At 39.4% G+C, this 18,097-nt stretch overlaps 2 protein-coding genes across 2 annotated transcripts in view; one reads left to right on the top strand and one right to left on the bottom strand.

Annotated features, from left to right (window-relative positions):
- The first annotated feature begins 2,380 nt into the window (after window positions 1-2,380).
- Window positions 2,381-3,501, top strand: LOC128891379 (30S ribosomal protein S11). The gene is made up of 5 exons (XM_054150828.1): window positions 2,381-2,726; window positions 2,821-2,948; window positions 3,019-3,119; window positions 3,204-3,269; window positions 3,342-3,501. The coding sequence occupies exons 1-5, from the start codon at window positions 2,482-2,484 to the stop codon at window positions 3,447-3,449; spliced, it is 648 nt and encodes a 215-aa protein (XP_054006803.1). The 5' UTR covers window positions 2,381-2,481; the 3' UTR covers window positions 3,450-3,501.
- A 7-nt stretch (window positions 3,502-3,508) lies between these two features.
- Window positions 3,509-18,097, bottom strand: part of LOC128891371 (transmembrane protease serine 9-like) — a 20,915-nt gene continuing 6,326 nt past the window's right edge. Inside the window, exons 2-5 of the mRNA XM_054150817.1 lie at window positions 15,538-15,721; window positions 7,652-7,956; window positions 5,484-5,635; window positions 3,509-4,039 (exon numbers count right to left, since the gene is read on the bottom strand). Of these exons, the coding sequence (XP_054006792.1) occupies window positions 3,869-4,039; window positions 5,484-5,635; window positions 7,652-7,956; window positions 15,538-15,721 (812 nt within the window). The 3' untranslated portion in view covers window positions 3,509-3,868. The remainder of the gene's footprint in view (window positions 4,040-5,483; window positions 5,636-7,651; window positions 7,957-15,537; window positions 15,722-18,097) is intronic.

Raw genomic sequence — 18,097 nt, 5'->3', positions numbered from 1 at the left:
CTTATTTTCTTGACGAAGTCATTGCGCCTTCGTTATACAATTCCTGTGATTATTTTTATCGAAATGATTTTTAATCTTGGTTTTTACAAAGTGTATCTTGGTATAGGGGAATACTATCTCATGCTTTTCAAGAACCACTAACAGGAAGCAGAAAGAACATATTCGAGTCAATTACATTTTAAACGCGCAAGCGCCATTGTTTTTTCGAAATTTTCCAGTTAAATTTATGAAATATATTCTTAAGGCTATGTATTTTAAGAAAATCCATAAATCCATGTATATCCAACTCGTTCCTTCTTCCGAAATTAGCACATTGCTCCTTTAGTGACACTTAATACACAAATTAATATATAAACAGAATTTTTGTCAAAATAGGATATATCTTTAAAAATTTTGTATTCTTTTAAATTATGGATTTTAATGCACAGTTGATTGCTGCCCCCTTAATGATGCTGAATGTGTAACTCGGGCTGATTGAAATCCGATGGAATATTTCTCTCGCCCCGCTATATTAATAAAACGGATTACTAATTGGTGAGAGAGGGTGTGCGTTAACATATTCAGTACTGTTATCGGTGGAATGTGATATACTATTTCAATAAATTCGATGTATTTGATTGTAGACAAATTTCGCGTTCGCTAGAGAATAGCGACGATAGTATGCGAATTACTATGATACGAATTAATAAATAATTCATCTCCAACCCTCGATGGAATTGATAGGAATCGTGGGCTAGGAAAACAAATATGTATTAAATCAAACCTCAATACCCAGCAATAAAATTTAATAACATAACTGTTCACCTTATAAATAATCCAAGATTACATGAGGAAATTTATCTTTTTGATCAATATAAAAGATTATTATATTTATTAAGAGAAACGATAGAATGCCTACGAATTCAAACTTACGAATTGAAAGACAGAACGTGCTTTTAAATTCATTAAATCCATATACATATATTTCAAAAGTAAGTTTAATTGCAATTATAATTAATTAGTCTCGATATTGCATTGATAATTATCCAGGGCTGAAACGTACAAATAAAAATGTCATAGGATCGTAAGAATTAAATATTAGTACAGTTCTAAGGCAGGCTTTTCAAGTAAACTATCTATTATTATAAAAAATAACCAGTTTGTTGAAAAAGATTGTATAATAAAAAAACATTAACGCAATTTATTGAACAATCGTTCAAATACGGTACCAGGACTGGTGTTGCTATCTAGCGGTGAAAAGGCCCAAGTTTGTCGAGAAATAGTCCCTTTTTTAAAAACTAGATGGCGCCATTTAATTAAAATTACTGGTCAGTGGTAAAACGCCTATTTGTTAATGTTACATAATAGTAGTCTTACATCATGTTGATCATTGTACCTAAGTTAGAGAACGCATTTATGACGTCGGACGGACATTCTACGTTGGAGCTAAACGTATATAATAAGTACATGTGAATGAGTTCTTACGTATATCTTATTTTAACTTAAAGTCTAGTTCCAACGTAGGACGTCCGTCTGACGTCTCAAATACATTCTCTAACTTAGGTACAATGATTAACATGATGTAAGACTACTATTAATGCAAGGAAAAGGAAAATAAGCATTTATTTATAGGTGTCGGTAATTTTAATTCAATGACGCCATCTAATGTTAAAAAGTAGGATTTATTTCTCGACAAGCTTGAGCGACCTCCCGCTGATGGCGCCATAGGGGTCGGTAATTTGTAGTGGGATAATGAATACGAATTTGAACAAGATCAACCGATATTATCCGACATTAGAGTAACATTAACAAAAGAATTCTATAAAAAGAACATTTAGATGTAGGCAGCGTCAATTAGTTACAATATAATCGTTCAGCCATCGCTATTGGTAAAATGGAGCGGGTAATGTAGGATGGCTCTACAATTTTTAATTAAATGGTCTTACAGAAGTACAATTAGAATAAAAAGAGAGACCAATATGAAGACTGAAGATTGTTAGGTTGTAAGGAAAAAGTATATATCTTCTAAAAAGATTCTATTTTCTTTTGTCTGTGATACAATAAAAAATATATATAAAATAGACGAGTTACTATTCCTATATAAAGTTTATTAACATAGTAGAATAAAGAATATGACAACCTCGATTTACGAATTAAAAAGTTTATTGTTATGCCTTTCATTATTGCGATTAGATATAAGGATAGTCAGTAAGAATAGAGACTAAGAAGCGTTACTGTAAAACGTTTAAAAGAGGAAATGTAAAAAGAGAGCATCACATAGCAGTGCAAAGTACTACTCTGAATGTACGCACTTTAATTTAATAAACGATAAACAATAAACAATAAACAATTAAGTGGTGCCATCTAGTGTTGAGAAAATAAACTAATTCTCGACAAACTTGGGCGTTTTTACGCTAGAGGCGCTGACCGAAAACGTGTATGTGAATTCCATTGGGTTTTTGAAGATTGTTTTATTTTTACCTGGTTATTGTGTTTATATAAATGAAAATGATTACATCCACTCTACGATCAGCAGTATGTTCTCTAATGAAAATGAAAGTCTTCTCTGTGGAAACGTTTTCAAGATTATCGTGTTTGAGCTACACGAATGTCAGAAGTCATCACATAACCTCAAATGATTTGAGAGAATTTCGAGTGGACAATATGAAATTTAGAGCCCGTGACACCGGAAAGCGCACGAATCGAGTGGATGGCGAGATTTCGAAAGATGTTACTACAGGTGACCAGTAAGTACTCGATATATTATTGTATTAATATGTAAATAGCATTTGAACGGTTCTCTAAAGCACATGACGTTATGTTATTTTCAATCACATTCAGAAGCTCACTTTTCCCTGATGCATCAACCCCAGATAAACTTATTGATGGAGTACCATTCAAATTGTTACCTATTATTAATATAAAGGCAACACCTAATAATACGATAATGAGTGCTACCTCTTTCAATGGTAAGTGTTAACTATTGGTATTGTGTTTTAAATATAGTTCTTATCTACAACAATAGCAATGGCATTGTAGGAAAAGGAATATTAATTCATTCTGCTGGTATAGAAGGTTTCAAAAATACTAAAAAGGGTACTAACATTGCAGCGCAACAAGCTGCTGTTACATTTGGAACTGTACGAAACTTTTTATATTCAATGTTGTAGTGTTCTGTATTTTCATACAGTTTTTCTTCTAATGTGTGTTGTATTTCTTTAAAGCGTGCTATTGAAAAAGGTATAAAAACAGTCAGGGTAAGAGTACAAGGTCTTGGAGCTGGTAGAATGGTAAATACTAAAAAATGTGGTATAAATTATTCTGTATATTATGTTTACCTAATATATATTTACTCTATACAGGCTGCCATGAAAGGACTTCAACTCGCAGGGGTCAATATTATTTCTATCACAGATAACACTAGAGTAACATGGAATCCTTTAAGACCTAGGAAAGCAAGAAGAGTATAGAATGTATATAATTTATAATAAAGAATTCAATAAACTAATTCATCCCATACTATATTCTGTCTACAACTTTATTTAAAATGTACCATATAACTTCATGCAACTTATAAACACATAATACTTTTCATGGTAATCTTTCCTGAATATATACAATACATTATTATCATATAATAATTATATGTACGATTGCACAAGAAGAATGTAATCGTAAATAAATATGACTAGATGAAAATATGAATTAAAAACTACTTCAACATAATTATGGCTTTTTAAGTTTGCTAACATACTTCTTTTCTCACACATCGCAACAATAAAACATTCTAAGTTACTATCGATGCACAGCGTATCTATTTCTAAATTCTTAAAAATTTATTTTCCGCTGTGGTCGAAGTCAGTGAAACGATAAAGCTTTGAGTTGTCTTTCATCGTATTGAGAGTGCGTGTTGCTTGATCCAAGGTATATACTCCGATACACGAGTATATACACCAGGAAGTCGCGGACGGGCACATCCTACCCCCGACGAGACTATTCCCACGACCATCATGTTACTGTTAGGGTAGCTTCCAATCATCAAAGGGCCACCACTGTCGGTCTGAAACAAAGTGTTACACATACAGCTGTTTCTTGAATTTTTGGCTGTTTATGAGAATGAATCAATGCAATATATTTCTGTGTTTCTATCTTTCGTGGTCCTCACTGTTGTTGTAATCAAGGTTTTCGAAATAATCACGATGAGTAGGTAGTACACACATACTAATAATATATTTCACTCATATTACTCATTTAGAAAAATAACATTTTCTGCAATGCAATTGAAAAAAATTCTCCTCAAGTACAAGACCAACAGACCACTGCACCCCTCATGGGGGATGAAAAGAATAACCAAGAGATATATCTAAGCAAATGCGAATGCAAAGTAGCGAAAAGCTAGAATTAAATGAATGCGAAGATCGAACAAATGTAAAACTGATGCATTAGGTGTGATAGTCAAGCTGTACGACTTTGCGCCCCTATAAATAAATCTCGCTCACGTATGAAAGTGATTCAAGTGAAATCAATTTTCCGAGTTATTCTCTTACCATCGTCAAAGAATATTCAAAGAAATGTTTAAAAAATCCTCAAACAATCGATATCGAAACCCAAGAATGCAATATCTTAAATAATACATCGTCACCAGTGACCGACGCGGTGCGAAGTATATCGTCAACTACCGATTTTCAACGTGTGAAACGAATTGCGGTGTACTTACAACCATAACGCGAAACGATTCTCAAGCACCGACCGCAGAAGCAATTATATTATCTATTCAGTGGCCACGGGCGACTAAACGCGGGACGTATAGGTCCGTTGGAATTGCCCAACGAAGTAGAAGATATCTCTCAAATGGACCGCGAACGGAATCACAAATACGCAATAAAACGTATCGGGTCGGAAACACGTACATATTCAACGAACACGTCTTTTTTTCCATCCCCTTCGTTCAGGTGGTGTCGATAATTACGTTACGCCGAACCGCAATATTTTGTCAACATACTTCTCCACGCTTTTTCGGGGGGGAGAGAGGTTGGCGAGTATCGCTTTTTTTTCTTCCCCCACTCCGTTTTCATTTTGTTTTTGCGGTCGAACAATTTGGTCCGCGACCGTTTCCCCCCGTCGTTGTTAATTCAACATGTGCGTCCGCCGCACGACCACGGATATTTATTGAAATTCATGTCGCGGTCGTTCGACGGGGCGTGAATTTCGCGTATGAACGATTGACACGCAACGCGGTCTAACTAGCGGCACGTGAATAAACGAGGGTCGATACCAAGGGGAGGTAACAAGTTGGGGTGTGGATAAATGATATGCAGCCACAGAATCCCAAAATTGAAAAGGTTGTGCTTATGGGTGGTTTTTACTTCGCCTGAGAAAAATATTGGTAACGTTTGCAGCGTTAGAAGAATAAGAAGTAGTGGATAACAAAATTTGAAACTTTCCTTATTAAGAGACTTCTGTTTTGACGATACGGAGGAATTTTTTTTTAGAAATTCACTTACCCAGCACGAATCTCGGCCACCTTCTTCGTGGCCCGCGCACATCTGATTTCCCTCAACGCGAGTAGATTTGCCCTCGCTGGCGTACCACTCGCGACAAACACGGTTCTCGATCACACGAACGTCCACTTTCTGCAAAACGTCTGCTCGTTTGTCTGAAAGATAGCAATGGATTATTTGTTGCTCTTGATTTGTTTTGTGCAGTGTCGGAGAGTTTTGAATGATCCGAATCAATTATCTAAATTATCCCTAATTATCTGAGTTAACGTTTGAACGTGTGTCGTGCAATGTAAATTATGCTCGAATGCGTTTGAAAGAGCATATCCGTTCGAAGGTTCAAAAGCATATCGATTTTCTCCGCACTTTTGTTTACACGGTAAAGTGTTAGAAATATATTGCTAAAAGGATTTTGAATTTCAAACATTTGCCGAACGTACAATCGATTCAATTTATCGATGCACAGGTTTGACATAAAAGGGCCCTCGTATATAAGCCATATTCGCCACACAGGAGAGCAAAATATGCATCGATCCTTTATTTGCCTTTTTCCACAATGGGAAATCCTTTTTCAAGGTGTACCCCAATTAATGACGAAAATTACAATAGAATATTTCGGCACTTTTTCAGTGTGGAAATCAATTAAATTCGAACTCCTTTGTTTGGTTGTACGCTTAATGACCGATTCACATATCTATTGAAAATTTTGGTATTGTTGTAGCAGGCTGGAATACTTTCCTATTATGAAAACAAATTCATATTTAAATGGAACGGTTCCATCTACTTTCATTGAACAACAATGAACGAATAATAATAAAATACCGAAATGGAGTAAAAAAGAAGAGACCATTGCATAATAATGGTGCCATAGTTGCACAAGAATTTTAACATGTGTAGAAATTACATGAAACTATAATATACAGGGTATCTCAAAAGTCGGGGGGGAGCTGGAAATAGGGGGTAGCTGAGATGATTCTGAACAACAATTTCCTTTGCAAAAATGTCGGATGGGGCTTCGTTACGGAGATATTAAGAGAAAACACCGACCAATCAGAGCGCGCGTATACCGTTCGAGCGGCCGCGGTAGCGAAGGCTATGCGCTAGGCGGCAGCGCTTGTACGCGAACAAGTGACTTGAGGTGCATCGAAGGACATTGACGCTGCCGCCTAGCGCGTAGCCTTCGCTACCGCGCCCGCTCGGACGGTCTACGCGCGCTCTGATTGGTCGGGGTTTCCGCTTAATATCTCCTTAACGAAGCCCCAACCGACATTTTTGCAAAGGAAATTGTTGTTCAGAATCGTCTCAGCTACCCCCCCCCCCCTCATTTCCGGCTCCTCCCCGACTTTTGGGACACCCTGTATATAGAAATACATTATAGAAATTGGTCTCACACGTCATTCAGGGAGGAAAACCCATCCCTTCCCTGAGACCCATTATAACCAAGGATTCCAATAACAATTATTGTTAAGTGATTATTAATTACCAATATAAAAACATTCCAAAACTCTTCCGATACATTAGAAGATTAATATTCGCTACATTAAAATTTTCGAAACTCTTCTGGTACATGAAAAGTACACCAGTATATACAGAAGAAAAGTATTAGCAATTTTCTGTATGCATCATCAATTCACTCGGCACGAAAGCATCATTCGGCCGTAGCTGAATTCGAACGCCCATCCTCCGTCTCCGTCACAGTTACAGAGGGGGTGAGTCCGGCGCAAGTAAGCAAGAACTTTTGTAGAATGCAATTCCAAGGGAGAATTCGGTTAGATGCTCCGGGAGCCATTGCAGCGGAACTTTCCAGTACATGTTGATAACTTCGGCGTGTCTTTACTTATTCACTTCAACGGCAACGATCGCGTCGTTAATAAAGCAAACTGTACCGAACTTGTTGAAAAGTTGCCTTTATCTTTCTTAATCCAACTTAGTTCGCCCCGACGAGCGTACCAGTTCGCTTGTTCGTTCGTGAGATTCGCGTTAAAACGTTTTTGCGTTGGGTGGGTGGGGTAGGGCGAAACGCGCGGAGAAAATCGACGACGTTCGATTTAATCCAGTCCCGCCCCCGATTAATTCAAAGGCAACTGGCGGATAATCAACGTTAACGACTCCCTCGTTCCCGCGCGAATTAGTCGAAAATGACGGGACGACGGGAGGTGGCATTATTTACTTACGTTTGGACCTGTCTTCGCCTAGCCAGCCCCATCCGGCCGCTTTGGCGAGTTCCCCGCCGAAGGCGCTGTATCCTGGTTTCCCTGTGGCCACAGGTAAACAGGCGGGTTTCACGCTTTCCGACCAAGCGATTGGCCTCGCAAGTTCCAGGAGGGCAATATCGTCTAGGTATTTTCCGCATTTGTGGCCTGGGTGCAAAATAGCGTTCGCCACTCTCTCTTCCCTCGACGGTGGCACTTCCGGTCCTCTCAGATTGTACTCGCCGAGGCTCACCCGCAATTGACCGACGGGGATCACGGATGTTGCCCTGTGGCGGTCAGAGACGAGAACTTTTCAGTGAAATTCTACCTTGGGGGACGGGGAGACTGATTTGAATCGATGTTGAGAATCGTGGACGTATAGAATCTCACGGGGATACGGTAGTTCCGATAACCGAGTAGTTCGGATGATAGAGGTCCACTAGCTAGTCCATAATTTCTTTACTGTGAAGTTGCACGCTCGATTATGATTTAGGTAGTAGAAACTATGGAGGCCTAGAGGTTGATAAGCTCAACTACGGAGAGCTAAAAGGTATTGAGCTTAACTATGGGTGGCTAGAGGGAGCTGGTGGGTACTGGATTCTGGTACGGGGTGCTAGAGACTACTCAGCTCAGGTACAGGGGTGCTAGAAAGTATTAACCTCGGTTACAGGGGTGTTAGAGAGTACTAAGCTCAGCTCCGAAGGTGCTAGAGGATACTAGTCTCAGTTAAGAAGAAGTAAACGGGTACTAGGCTCAACTATGGGGGCCTAGAGTGTACTGGATTCAGCTCCAGGGGTGCTAGAGAGTACTAAGCTCAGCTACAGAGGTGCTAGAAAGTAATAAACTCGGCTACAATGGTGCTAGAGGGTACTAGGCTCAGCTATGGGAATCTAGAACACACTACGCTCAGCTATTTAGAGCTAAAAGGTACTACGATCAGCTACGAGTTCGTATATCCAAAGATAAGCATGACGTTCGTCGAAATATAGTGCAGATGGACGAAGTTCTACTGTATTACAGCAAAGTGAACTGTGCGGATACCGAGAATCGTGCGTTAGTGTCACCGGAAGCTGTTGCATAAGCGTCACGCTGTCATTCCCACCACTTAACATAGACCTCAATTCAGATACGACGTTGAAAACGTTCGATGCCAATGACCGCTAACGTACACCTGCAACAATTTTAACCTACCCAGCGGAATAGTTCAACAGAGGCTTCGTGTTTCGCCTCGCGAAGTTTACAACGAGATTAACGTGCAATTAATGGCGCTGGTCCCGTAAAAAGGCCACTCCTTCCACGCCGCGATCCACCATTTAACCAGCAGTGCATTTTAATTGGAAGGGTGCGACGATTAGGGGAAGGAGTGGCGATGATGCATCCAGATTAAGTCGTATAATCCACGAGGGAACAATGGAAGGGCCTCCGGCAACCCAGGAGGGGTACATTAATACCTAGAAGGGGGACCAAGCGAGAAGGGAAGCGAAACAGGGTCTCGAAACTTGGGGAAACCACCAGTCGTGCACGATCGCACCACCACGCCACCTCGACCTTCTCATAAAAGAAACGAAGCAGCGAAGAAACTGGAACGAAACAATCCCCCGCGTAATACGAGAGAAACCGTGAGGGGGTTGCTGGCATAATTTTGTTAGTTATTCGAAGACGGCGTGACGGACCGATTAATTAACCGAAGCCACTGTACTCGAGATCATTCAAACAGCCACCAGCGTTGCTACGCTCCTCACCGACGGTGGTGGAACAAAAATCCCGGTTAAATAATTGCCAACGTCCAAGGAAAGACACTGCTCCGCGAAAGAGCTGAGTTTTCCCCACTTTGGCGGGCGAAAGGCTGCCGGAGACGGAGGAAATGAAAGGAGCATCCGCTGGAAGAACGAGACGGCTGCCAGAGGGATGGGCACTGTATCCCTCCTGTATACCTATACACTTCGTTCTCGGTGCACTTAACTTTCACGATGATTACTTGCCGGCGACACGCGGCATCGTTGCTGGACTTTGACTCCTTGGGCGGCGGTAGCGTGAGAGCCAGGAACCGGAGGGGGGTGGAAAAAGGAAGGGGGCTATTTGTCCTACTTGGCCTACATGTATCCGTAATGTGTATAAAGTGGATGATATACCTGGCCATTTTTCAACGTAACGTCGCCGACGGAGCCTCGCGAAACGAGAGCTTAAAAAGTTACACCGCCGGGAACGTTGCTTCCCTTGATTAACTCGTTTCCCGTACCGCGCCGTTTCGAGGTCAGGTATTAGATCCATTGGCTGGGGGGGGGGGAGGGGGGCAACCGTGTGCCGTTCGTTCGACTGGATTCCTTTCGGATTACGTCGTGATGCACGGGCATCCCTCGAATAACACGATACTGCGGGATGCTACCTTTCATGTCGCTGAATTGCAGAACCGCCAGGTTTACTTGATACCGCTCGTTGCGGTAGGGGACACGCGTACAAGCTGGGTGCTCCGAAAGTAACGATACTGGTTGCTTTGTGACGAGCGGTCGAGTTAGTCTTAACAAGAGTCGAGGGGACTAGTTAAAATGTTCAGGTTATGACATAGAAACAATGTAAATTATGCAATGCGTTATTAATCCTTTGAGACCTGGCGTCCACGAATGAGGACGCGAAATTTAAAAAGACTCATACACCACCGACATTATCGATTAGGGCAAATGCTCTTATTCGTGCACATGAAGAACGACCAGTTTTCCTTGAAAACTACGCTATTGGGAATTTTTTAAATTTTTTCTATACTAATTTTAGTTCAAGTTAACCCTAAAAGTTAAATTACATTAGTACGAGAAACAAAATAATTCAGGTATGAAAGGGTTAATGTATCATGATCTGAATGGTTAAATAAGTTCACTTGACAAAAGTCGGGAACGTTTATTCTGGTCTGAGTAGTCGATTTAGATTCTATAACAACGAGTATCGCTCATTGTTTAACTTTTTGTGTACTGGATTGTGACTAAATACCATGTAACACCTATCCATAAATATGTGGACTCGTTCAATGAATAATTGTGCACTCTGTAAATCATTATTATGCAATTTTTGATTGCTAAATTTCATATTAGATGTGTATTTAGTACCGTTTAATAATATTAAATCATTAACAGGATGTCGATGCATTAATGAAAAGAAAATTGAATTAATTTTCATTATAGCTGGGGAGAATTCAATCAAAGTGTTAATAAAACATATTCTCCAATGCAACGCAAACTAAATACAGAAACCTAAGTGATATTCAAAAATAGATTCGTAATTTTGTTAATGTTTATATTGGACGCTTAAACGATCCATCTTCGCCAGTTTAATTGTCCGAAAACCGTTATAAAAATTGCGCAGAAAAACGAAAATCGTTGTTTTAAATGATGCCTCGAGCACGAACCGTTCTTCGGGTTTTTCCGTGGCGATAGCTCTCGAAATAATTCTCTTTCGCGCGTAGGGCCGCATTAACGAAATTTATATCGGCCGTTTCCGTGAACGATAAAGAAATCGCGAACAATGGCCGGCGTCGGATATATTTTCACGACCTCGCGCCTGGTGGCAACGTTTTGTCATGCGTTTTGCATGGCCGCTAGCAATTACCGAGTGGTCTGTAATCTACACGCAATCATGGTTTACAACGCCGAAGCTCCGTTGGATTCTCTCTCTGGCCGCCCTGTCCAGTTTTCAACCCCCTCCGGCCCCTTGCATCCCTCTCGCTCGGTCTTTTTCTTTGTGGCCGGTGACCGAGAGAGATACGCGATGTCTGCACGTTTCATCGCACAGCGTTACTGTCTCGACGTTTAATTACACCTGCATAGACACCATTACACGCGAGCCACCCGATATACACGGGGAAAAGAAACTACAAATATTTTCGAAATCCTCTCTCGGCCTTGTTAAATATTTGAGGTGGCCTTGGTGCGCGTTCAACAACTAAAAATTTATTTAGAGACTATTCCAGAAATTGATCTATCATTAAGGATATCAGTGCTTATTTAAAATGAGTGAAATCTGTTGAATAATAGTGCTAGCGTAGTTTAACTTTATCGTCTCGGTGACATGAAAGAATAATCGAAGGAAACTGGCAAGAGAAATTATTTTAATCTTTAACTTTGTGCTTTACTAGTAGAACAAAGTTTCACCTTCTTATTTACCTTCTTCTTTGCGTTTCACTAAGGTAGAACGAGAGTAAACTTTGTTACTTCTATAGATATGTATTAATTGAGGTGAATTTATTTATTTAAATCGCTTCGGTATATTCTCGTTGTTTGAAGTATGCTTTTACTGTTGTATCGCCCACTTGACACGTAAAAATATTTGTCGAAAAGTGTTTGCGATATTAATGCATCGAGTTTTGAAAGAATTCGAATATTTTAACTGCTACAAAAGTAACAACCATATTCTCTGAGATAAATTGAAATCTTTCTCCTACATATAGTTAATATCAATATATTGTTTAATTTACGATTGATTGCTCGAATTTTCTTAGGTAAAGATTATACGCACGAATACAAATAGAAAACAACACTGAAACAAATTGTTCGCGTAGATTGGTTCGTCGAAAATCGACGTATGAATATTTTTTATTTCTAGCGTTGAATGCTACCCAACCGTTTAATACAAGATGGCCACTTGACTCTGTTTGTCCGCGATTGTTTATTAATGCAAGCACCAACCATGCAATTTTTAACTTGTCACAATTGCTCGTCGCGTTTTCATTCGAGGTTAGCTCGAGGTAAAATACGCTCGACGTTTCATTTAAAATGTAATCGTTGCTCCAATTAACATCGATATCGTCCCGCGAGCTCGCGCGACTGTACCGAACGAAAATGTGTAGTTTTATATAATTTTAACGAAGCGATTGGTCGTTTATCCGCTTACGCGATAATCACAAAGCGGGTACGAATTCAGAGGAACGTTTGTCCTGCAACTAACGTAACTCGATTCGCCATATTTGTGCGTATAAATTCATCAAAACGCGGAAATGATTTCATTAAATTTTGTTGCTCCTCTACCACCTTCTATCAACGTTTCCTGCATTCGATTCAGCTTTTAATTAATTACGTATACTTCAACGACTGTGTTAATCGTAAATATTAACTCCAAAGCGGGTTCTACGAATGTCAAGTTGCAAGTAAGTGAAATTACTTAATTGTTTTCCCGAGTATTATTTCCATAATTATTGTACCTGTCTAATTTGTGTCTTAGAAGAGTTTATCTTTATTAGAAATATTTTCTTTTATGACGACTACGATCAATTCTCCTCGTGTACGTTACAAATACTTGTTATTTTTATTTTCCCTTAAAATCCTTCTTCGTTATTGTTTTGGAAATTCTGAATTAATTAGAATAGAATAAAAACCAGACACCCTCAATAGTTTTCATATTTACTTTTCTAATTTCGGAAACTGAATAATTCTTGAAAGCCCACAAACGGAGACTATTGAAATATCTATTCTCTATATAAAACAAGTATGAAATCTTGTTATTACGATCCAGAATTCCAAGCTCAGAAAGATGCGATACGCGAAACGTAATATTTTTTTTTTTAACAACACGCATTCGAATGCAACAAATTTCACTGGACTCTACGAAAGTCGTGTACCAGGATGTTGGCTCCGGGAATTTCGCGCAGCATTTTTATGCATTTCATAATTTTTTTCGGCCACCGGCGTTAAACATTTTATCCTTGAGTCGGGCGTGATGATTTTTTCAAAACGCCTCTACGTAACTCTGCTCCTCCGTGTCGAGCAACACGCGGATTTCTAGTTTTTAAACCGGCACAGATTCGCGCGAATGGATTAAGTGGATTACGACGCAGTCACTTTGCGAAGCCTTTTGAGGCAGCGGGATCTTAAAAAATTAAACCATTCTGTCTGTAGTTTAAATCTCATTCCACCGTGTTTCCACGTGCATCTGCCATAATTCCGCGTTTAACGTTCGAGAGGAGAAAGCGTATCTTACGAGTATGATAAAACGTCCTGTAAACGGAAATTCCGTCAGAAATATAGCAAATAGGCTTTATACATATGAAAGTTTTATTACGACCATAAGAAGTACTCGGTTTCGTTAATAAATTTTGTTGATCCAATTGTTAGGTGTGGGAATTAAATCTGTGCCTTCATATTTACACATTTGTAACTCTAGTTCAAGTGGAAATATTTATACTATGTAGTAATTGAGTACATGAATTGACTTTCATATTTTTTTGGGGGTTGTGTGACTTAGGGTAGATTAAAAGTTGTATAGTTTTTCTCTGTAAATGAATGATAAGTTTACTTTTCAAAGGCACAGAATTAATATCTACACCTAATGAATTTTCCATAATTATAATACAATGAATATTTTTTTTCTTTATAAATAATTCAAGAAAAAGTATATGCAGATCAACCTACCGAACTTAGTATCGATCAGCAAACTCCACCAACAAGGTAAATTATCTCTCCTATAATAATGTTTGGTACGTTTCTGAACGTTTCTCGCTACATTCGTACGATCAATTTTCCATCCGTCGCGAATTAAGCGCCTGGTGTCATTTTTCAATCATTCGGATGGTATCAGTATAATTGCAGCACGGGTTGTCAAACAACGCGTTCGCGGGAGCGTTGCGTTAACATTTTACGCGACTATACCGAGAACGACAGAAAATTTTGGCGCACGTGACGCCGTGAATATCGGTCACGATAAGATCTATCCGCGCGCGGTTGTAGATTCGATTACTGGGAACAATGGGCAGCTTTCCATGAAGAAACAGTCGGTTTTCTGCTCATGGATATTTTCGAAGGCAGCCCGCATATTGATTGCACGAACACGCGTACACCGGCATTGTTGTAAAGAATGGCGATATAAATTATCACGCGGTCGATATTAACGTTACGACGATAATGCTTTGAAATTTAGATGCGCGTTTTCCGATAATTTCGTCCTGGAATGCCGAGGAAACGAACTTTCGAATTTAACGCTCGGAGAATCGTTAATTTGAATTTATAAACTGTTCGATATAATGGCGGGCAAGCAGTGTCGGGGCATTATTCAAATAAAATTTCATTTGAATACAAATAACGAATGAATAAGTAATCGTTATTCGTTTATTCATTATTTAAGTTGCTCGCTATACCAATTAATAAGGGAAAAGCTCTCGTGGGCCTTTAACTAGGACTTTCGGGAGTTGATTGTCTTCTAATGAGAGTGAAGTTTGAAGAATGTCACGTGTGAATCAAAGAAAGCTCGTCATTATAAATAGAAATGTGTTTAAATGAAGTTACAAAATTAAATTACATAGGTTGATGTACAGAATATATATGTTATATATCAGGATCATTTTTCTCAGATACTGTCATCGAAATAGAAGCAATACTAAAAGAAAATTATAAACTTGTGTTCGTTTCGTAATCTGTCAACTTCCACTGCATTCTCAACTCAGTTGCCCACTCCATATTTACTAAACATACAATTTCTAAAAGAAACAAAACATCGAGTATCACCATCAACGTCTGAACATCAATTCATGATTACCAATTACCAAGTCAATTATATCTCATAACAATCATGTCGGTTACTTGTATTACTCAGTAAACATACCCATCACTCACTGCCACGATTATGATTAACTCAAAATTGTCGATCAACAACCAGATTAGGTTTTCCCCAATACCGTTCTGCATTCGCTAAGTATCCCGTTGATTTATGAACAGGGGTGTATGTAGCTCGTCCTCGTAACTTGTCGGAAACGTGTTTGCCCGTATTGTGCCTCGGACAGCGCATCGCGTACCGCGCGTTCCGTTCGGCACGATTCGCGCGAAAGTCGAAATAATGGAACGATACGTGTGCAAATGTTACGACGCGTCGTATACACGCGGTGATGTACTTACGAGCATAAGCAGTGCGCCGCAGTCAGAACGAATCTTGAATTAAGAATAGTACCGCCGCAGAAGTGTCCTCCCTTTCTGCTGATGCTCACCATCCATGGGAACTCGTGCGGTACAGCGTTTTGTCCTCCGACGAGTCTCGCCGTGCGCGTCCCAGTCGCTCCTAGGCCGCAGGAGACGTCAGCGACTGTTAAAAAAAAAACGCATTGTTTATCGTTCATATTTGACGAGATTCATTCAGTAAGTAATGCTTACGTAGAAACAAAAATTAGTGCTTGAATTTGTTCACTGGATGGGGTATTTAAATGGGAATAAATGCACCTTAGGAAAATGGTACACTATTTTTGGAGGGCACTTGTAATGACAGCTATCATTTTTGTTGAGGATTCTTTTATATGAGATCTTAAGTCGGGTTTTGAGGTGCAGTTTTTAGTAATATGATAGATAACAGTATTTTTATTTAATTTTTTTTTAAAGTAGTAAAGAGATTCTTATATTCAAGAGGAAGAACAAAAATAATGTTTCAATTAGATTTCAAGTTAGTGGATTTTTGAGTAACCTGGTAGACAACAGCATTTTTATTTTATTATTTTTTAAAAAAATTTTAGAGGTTCTCAGGCAAGAGAAAGAAAAAAAATAATGTATCAATTCGTGCAATAATTGTTTCCCTGCATGTGAGTGGTTATTATTACTTTTTTATATAGCAATAGTTTTAATGGTAAAATTCAATCAAGCTTCAAAATTTTGTAGAATTTTATCATTATACTCGAGGAGTAGAGTCAGGTTTACATTAAAGTGAATCAGTAATTTGAATTCTGAATCCCATTGAATATTCAAACAATATAGGAATGTGGCGATCGAATACTTTCGCAACCTCGACCGAAATAGCTCGTATACCGAACGAATGGATAAATAAAAGAGAAAATAAAATGGAGAAAATAGGTCCTGAAAGTTGTAACCACCGAAGGATCTCGTCCTTGTCTCGCTCTTTTTTCATTAAACGAGCTCGCACACGCCAGAGGTGAGGTCTTGCACTCGTGCCAGAAAAGTTCGTTTTACTTTTTATCGGAAATAATCACTTAGCAAACAGCGTGTTCATTAACGCCGAACGAAACTCCATTCCGTTCGTTCCCTTTCGCGAAACGTTGCTGCTTTTCCGCTACACGGGCTCGGAATCGAAAACGTGTAGGGCAACGTGCGCCTCGTGGAAACGTGTTCCGAGATGACAGGAACTTATTAACCCTTTGCACTCGGATGTCACCTCTGAGGGGATATCGTGAGGCTAGCAAGAAAATTAGATACGTGAGTGTAAAGTTTTCGAAATTCATGCTTTCTTAGAGTTTTCCGTTGGAGTTGCACGACAAAGCAAATCGAAATATGGGACACGTTTTTACTTTTAGGTAACTTCAGATTAATAACAGAATTTTTAGTAATTTTCTTGTGGAAGCATCATGCAGGTTTCTATCTTTGTATAGGTATATATTTAAGAACAAAAGAGAGAAATGAGGTTTCAATATGAGCAATAATTGTATTCTTTGCTTGTGACTGATTATTCGAGTGGCTTCGAACATTTCGTGCAATTCTACCAATCCAGAGCTATTTCTTCTTGTGTTCAGTGTTCTTCACACACACACACACACGCACGCACGCACACATAGTGTTATAAATTGGCAATATCGTACTACCAATTATATCTCCTTCTTCCATTTTGCAATTTACAAAATAGTGACAAGGATAAAGGACAAAAATCATTGCAGTGTACAATAAATTCTAGAGAAATCGTTTAAATATCGGGTGCAAAGGGTAGGGAGTTTCCTCGATCAGGTTGAAGCGCAGAAGTCCCGGAAAAGGTTTAAAAGGATCCAAGTCGTCCTCGAAAACCTTTCCAGAGTGTAGGTCGGGTTCGACGGGATGTCCAGCAGCCGCGGCCGGTTTAATTGAAACCCGAACCAGCGCGTACAGCGGAATGTTAACCGATTCAAGAGGATCCTGGTCGCTGACGGTAGCGGTACTGGCATCGCGCGAATTTAATGCCCCGAGCAGATAGGGATAGATACGGCGGATCTGTCACCGCAATCCCTGCGACACCCCCTCGGCCTCCCTTTGGCCCTCCGCCGAATCCCCTCTCGTTTCACGCCCCGGCTGATTAATTGGACCTCTACGTCTGCACCAGGGCAGGCTTTACGTGGAAGCAAACGATGTAACCCCCCCGTTGCGTTCGGATGTCTAGTGTTTTGGGAACGTTTCAACGAGGATAGAGGGTAACAAAGGACACGTTTTTCTGGTTACATAATTCCGTGTGGGTAGGCGTTGAGCAAAATGCTGCTGGGACTGAGGCCAAGATTGAGGGAAGAATTTGTGGACAGTACATTTTATTGGTGTTTATTTTATAGGCTTTAGGTAGAGATACTGGTATGATCCTATTTTCGCAGCTTACTATTTAATTATCTAAGGTATAGCGTGATCAAATTTAAGATTTTAGGTAGAAATACTCGATTGATCTAATTTTTGCAAATCAATATTTCAGTGTCTAGGGTATAGCGTGGTCAAATTTAAGATTTTA

The sequence above is a fragment of the Hylaeus anthracinus genome, unplaced genomic scaffold, assembly GCF_026225885.1.
Source record: "Hylaeus anthracinus isolate JK02 unplaced genomic scaffold, UHH_iyHylAnth1.0_haploid 12001, whole genome shotgun sequence".
NCBI classification, from domain to species: domain Eukaryota; kingdom Metazoa; phylum Arthropoda; class Insecta; order Hymenoptera; family Colletidae; genus Hylaeus; species Hylaeus anthracinus.
Note: the sequence above shows the minus strand (reverse complement) of the source record. Positions and strands in the feature narration are given on the sequence as shown.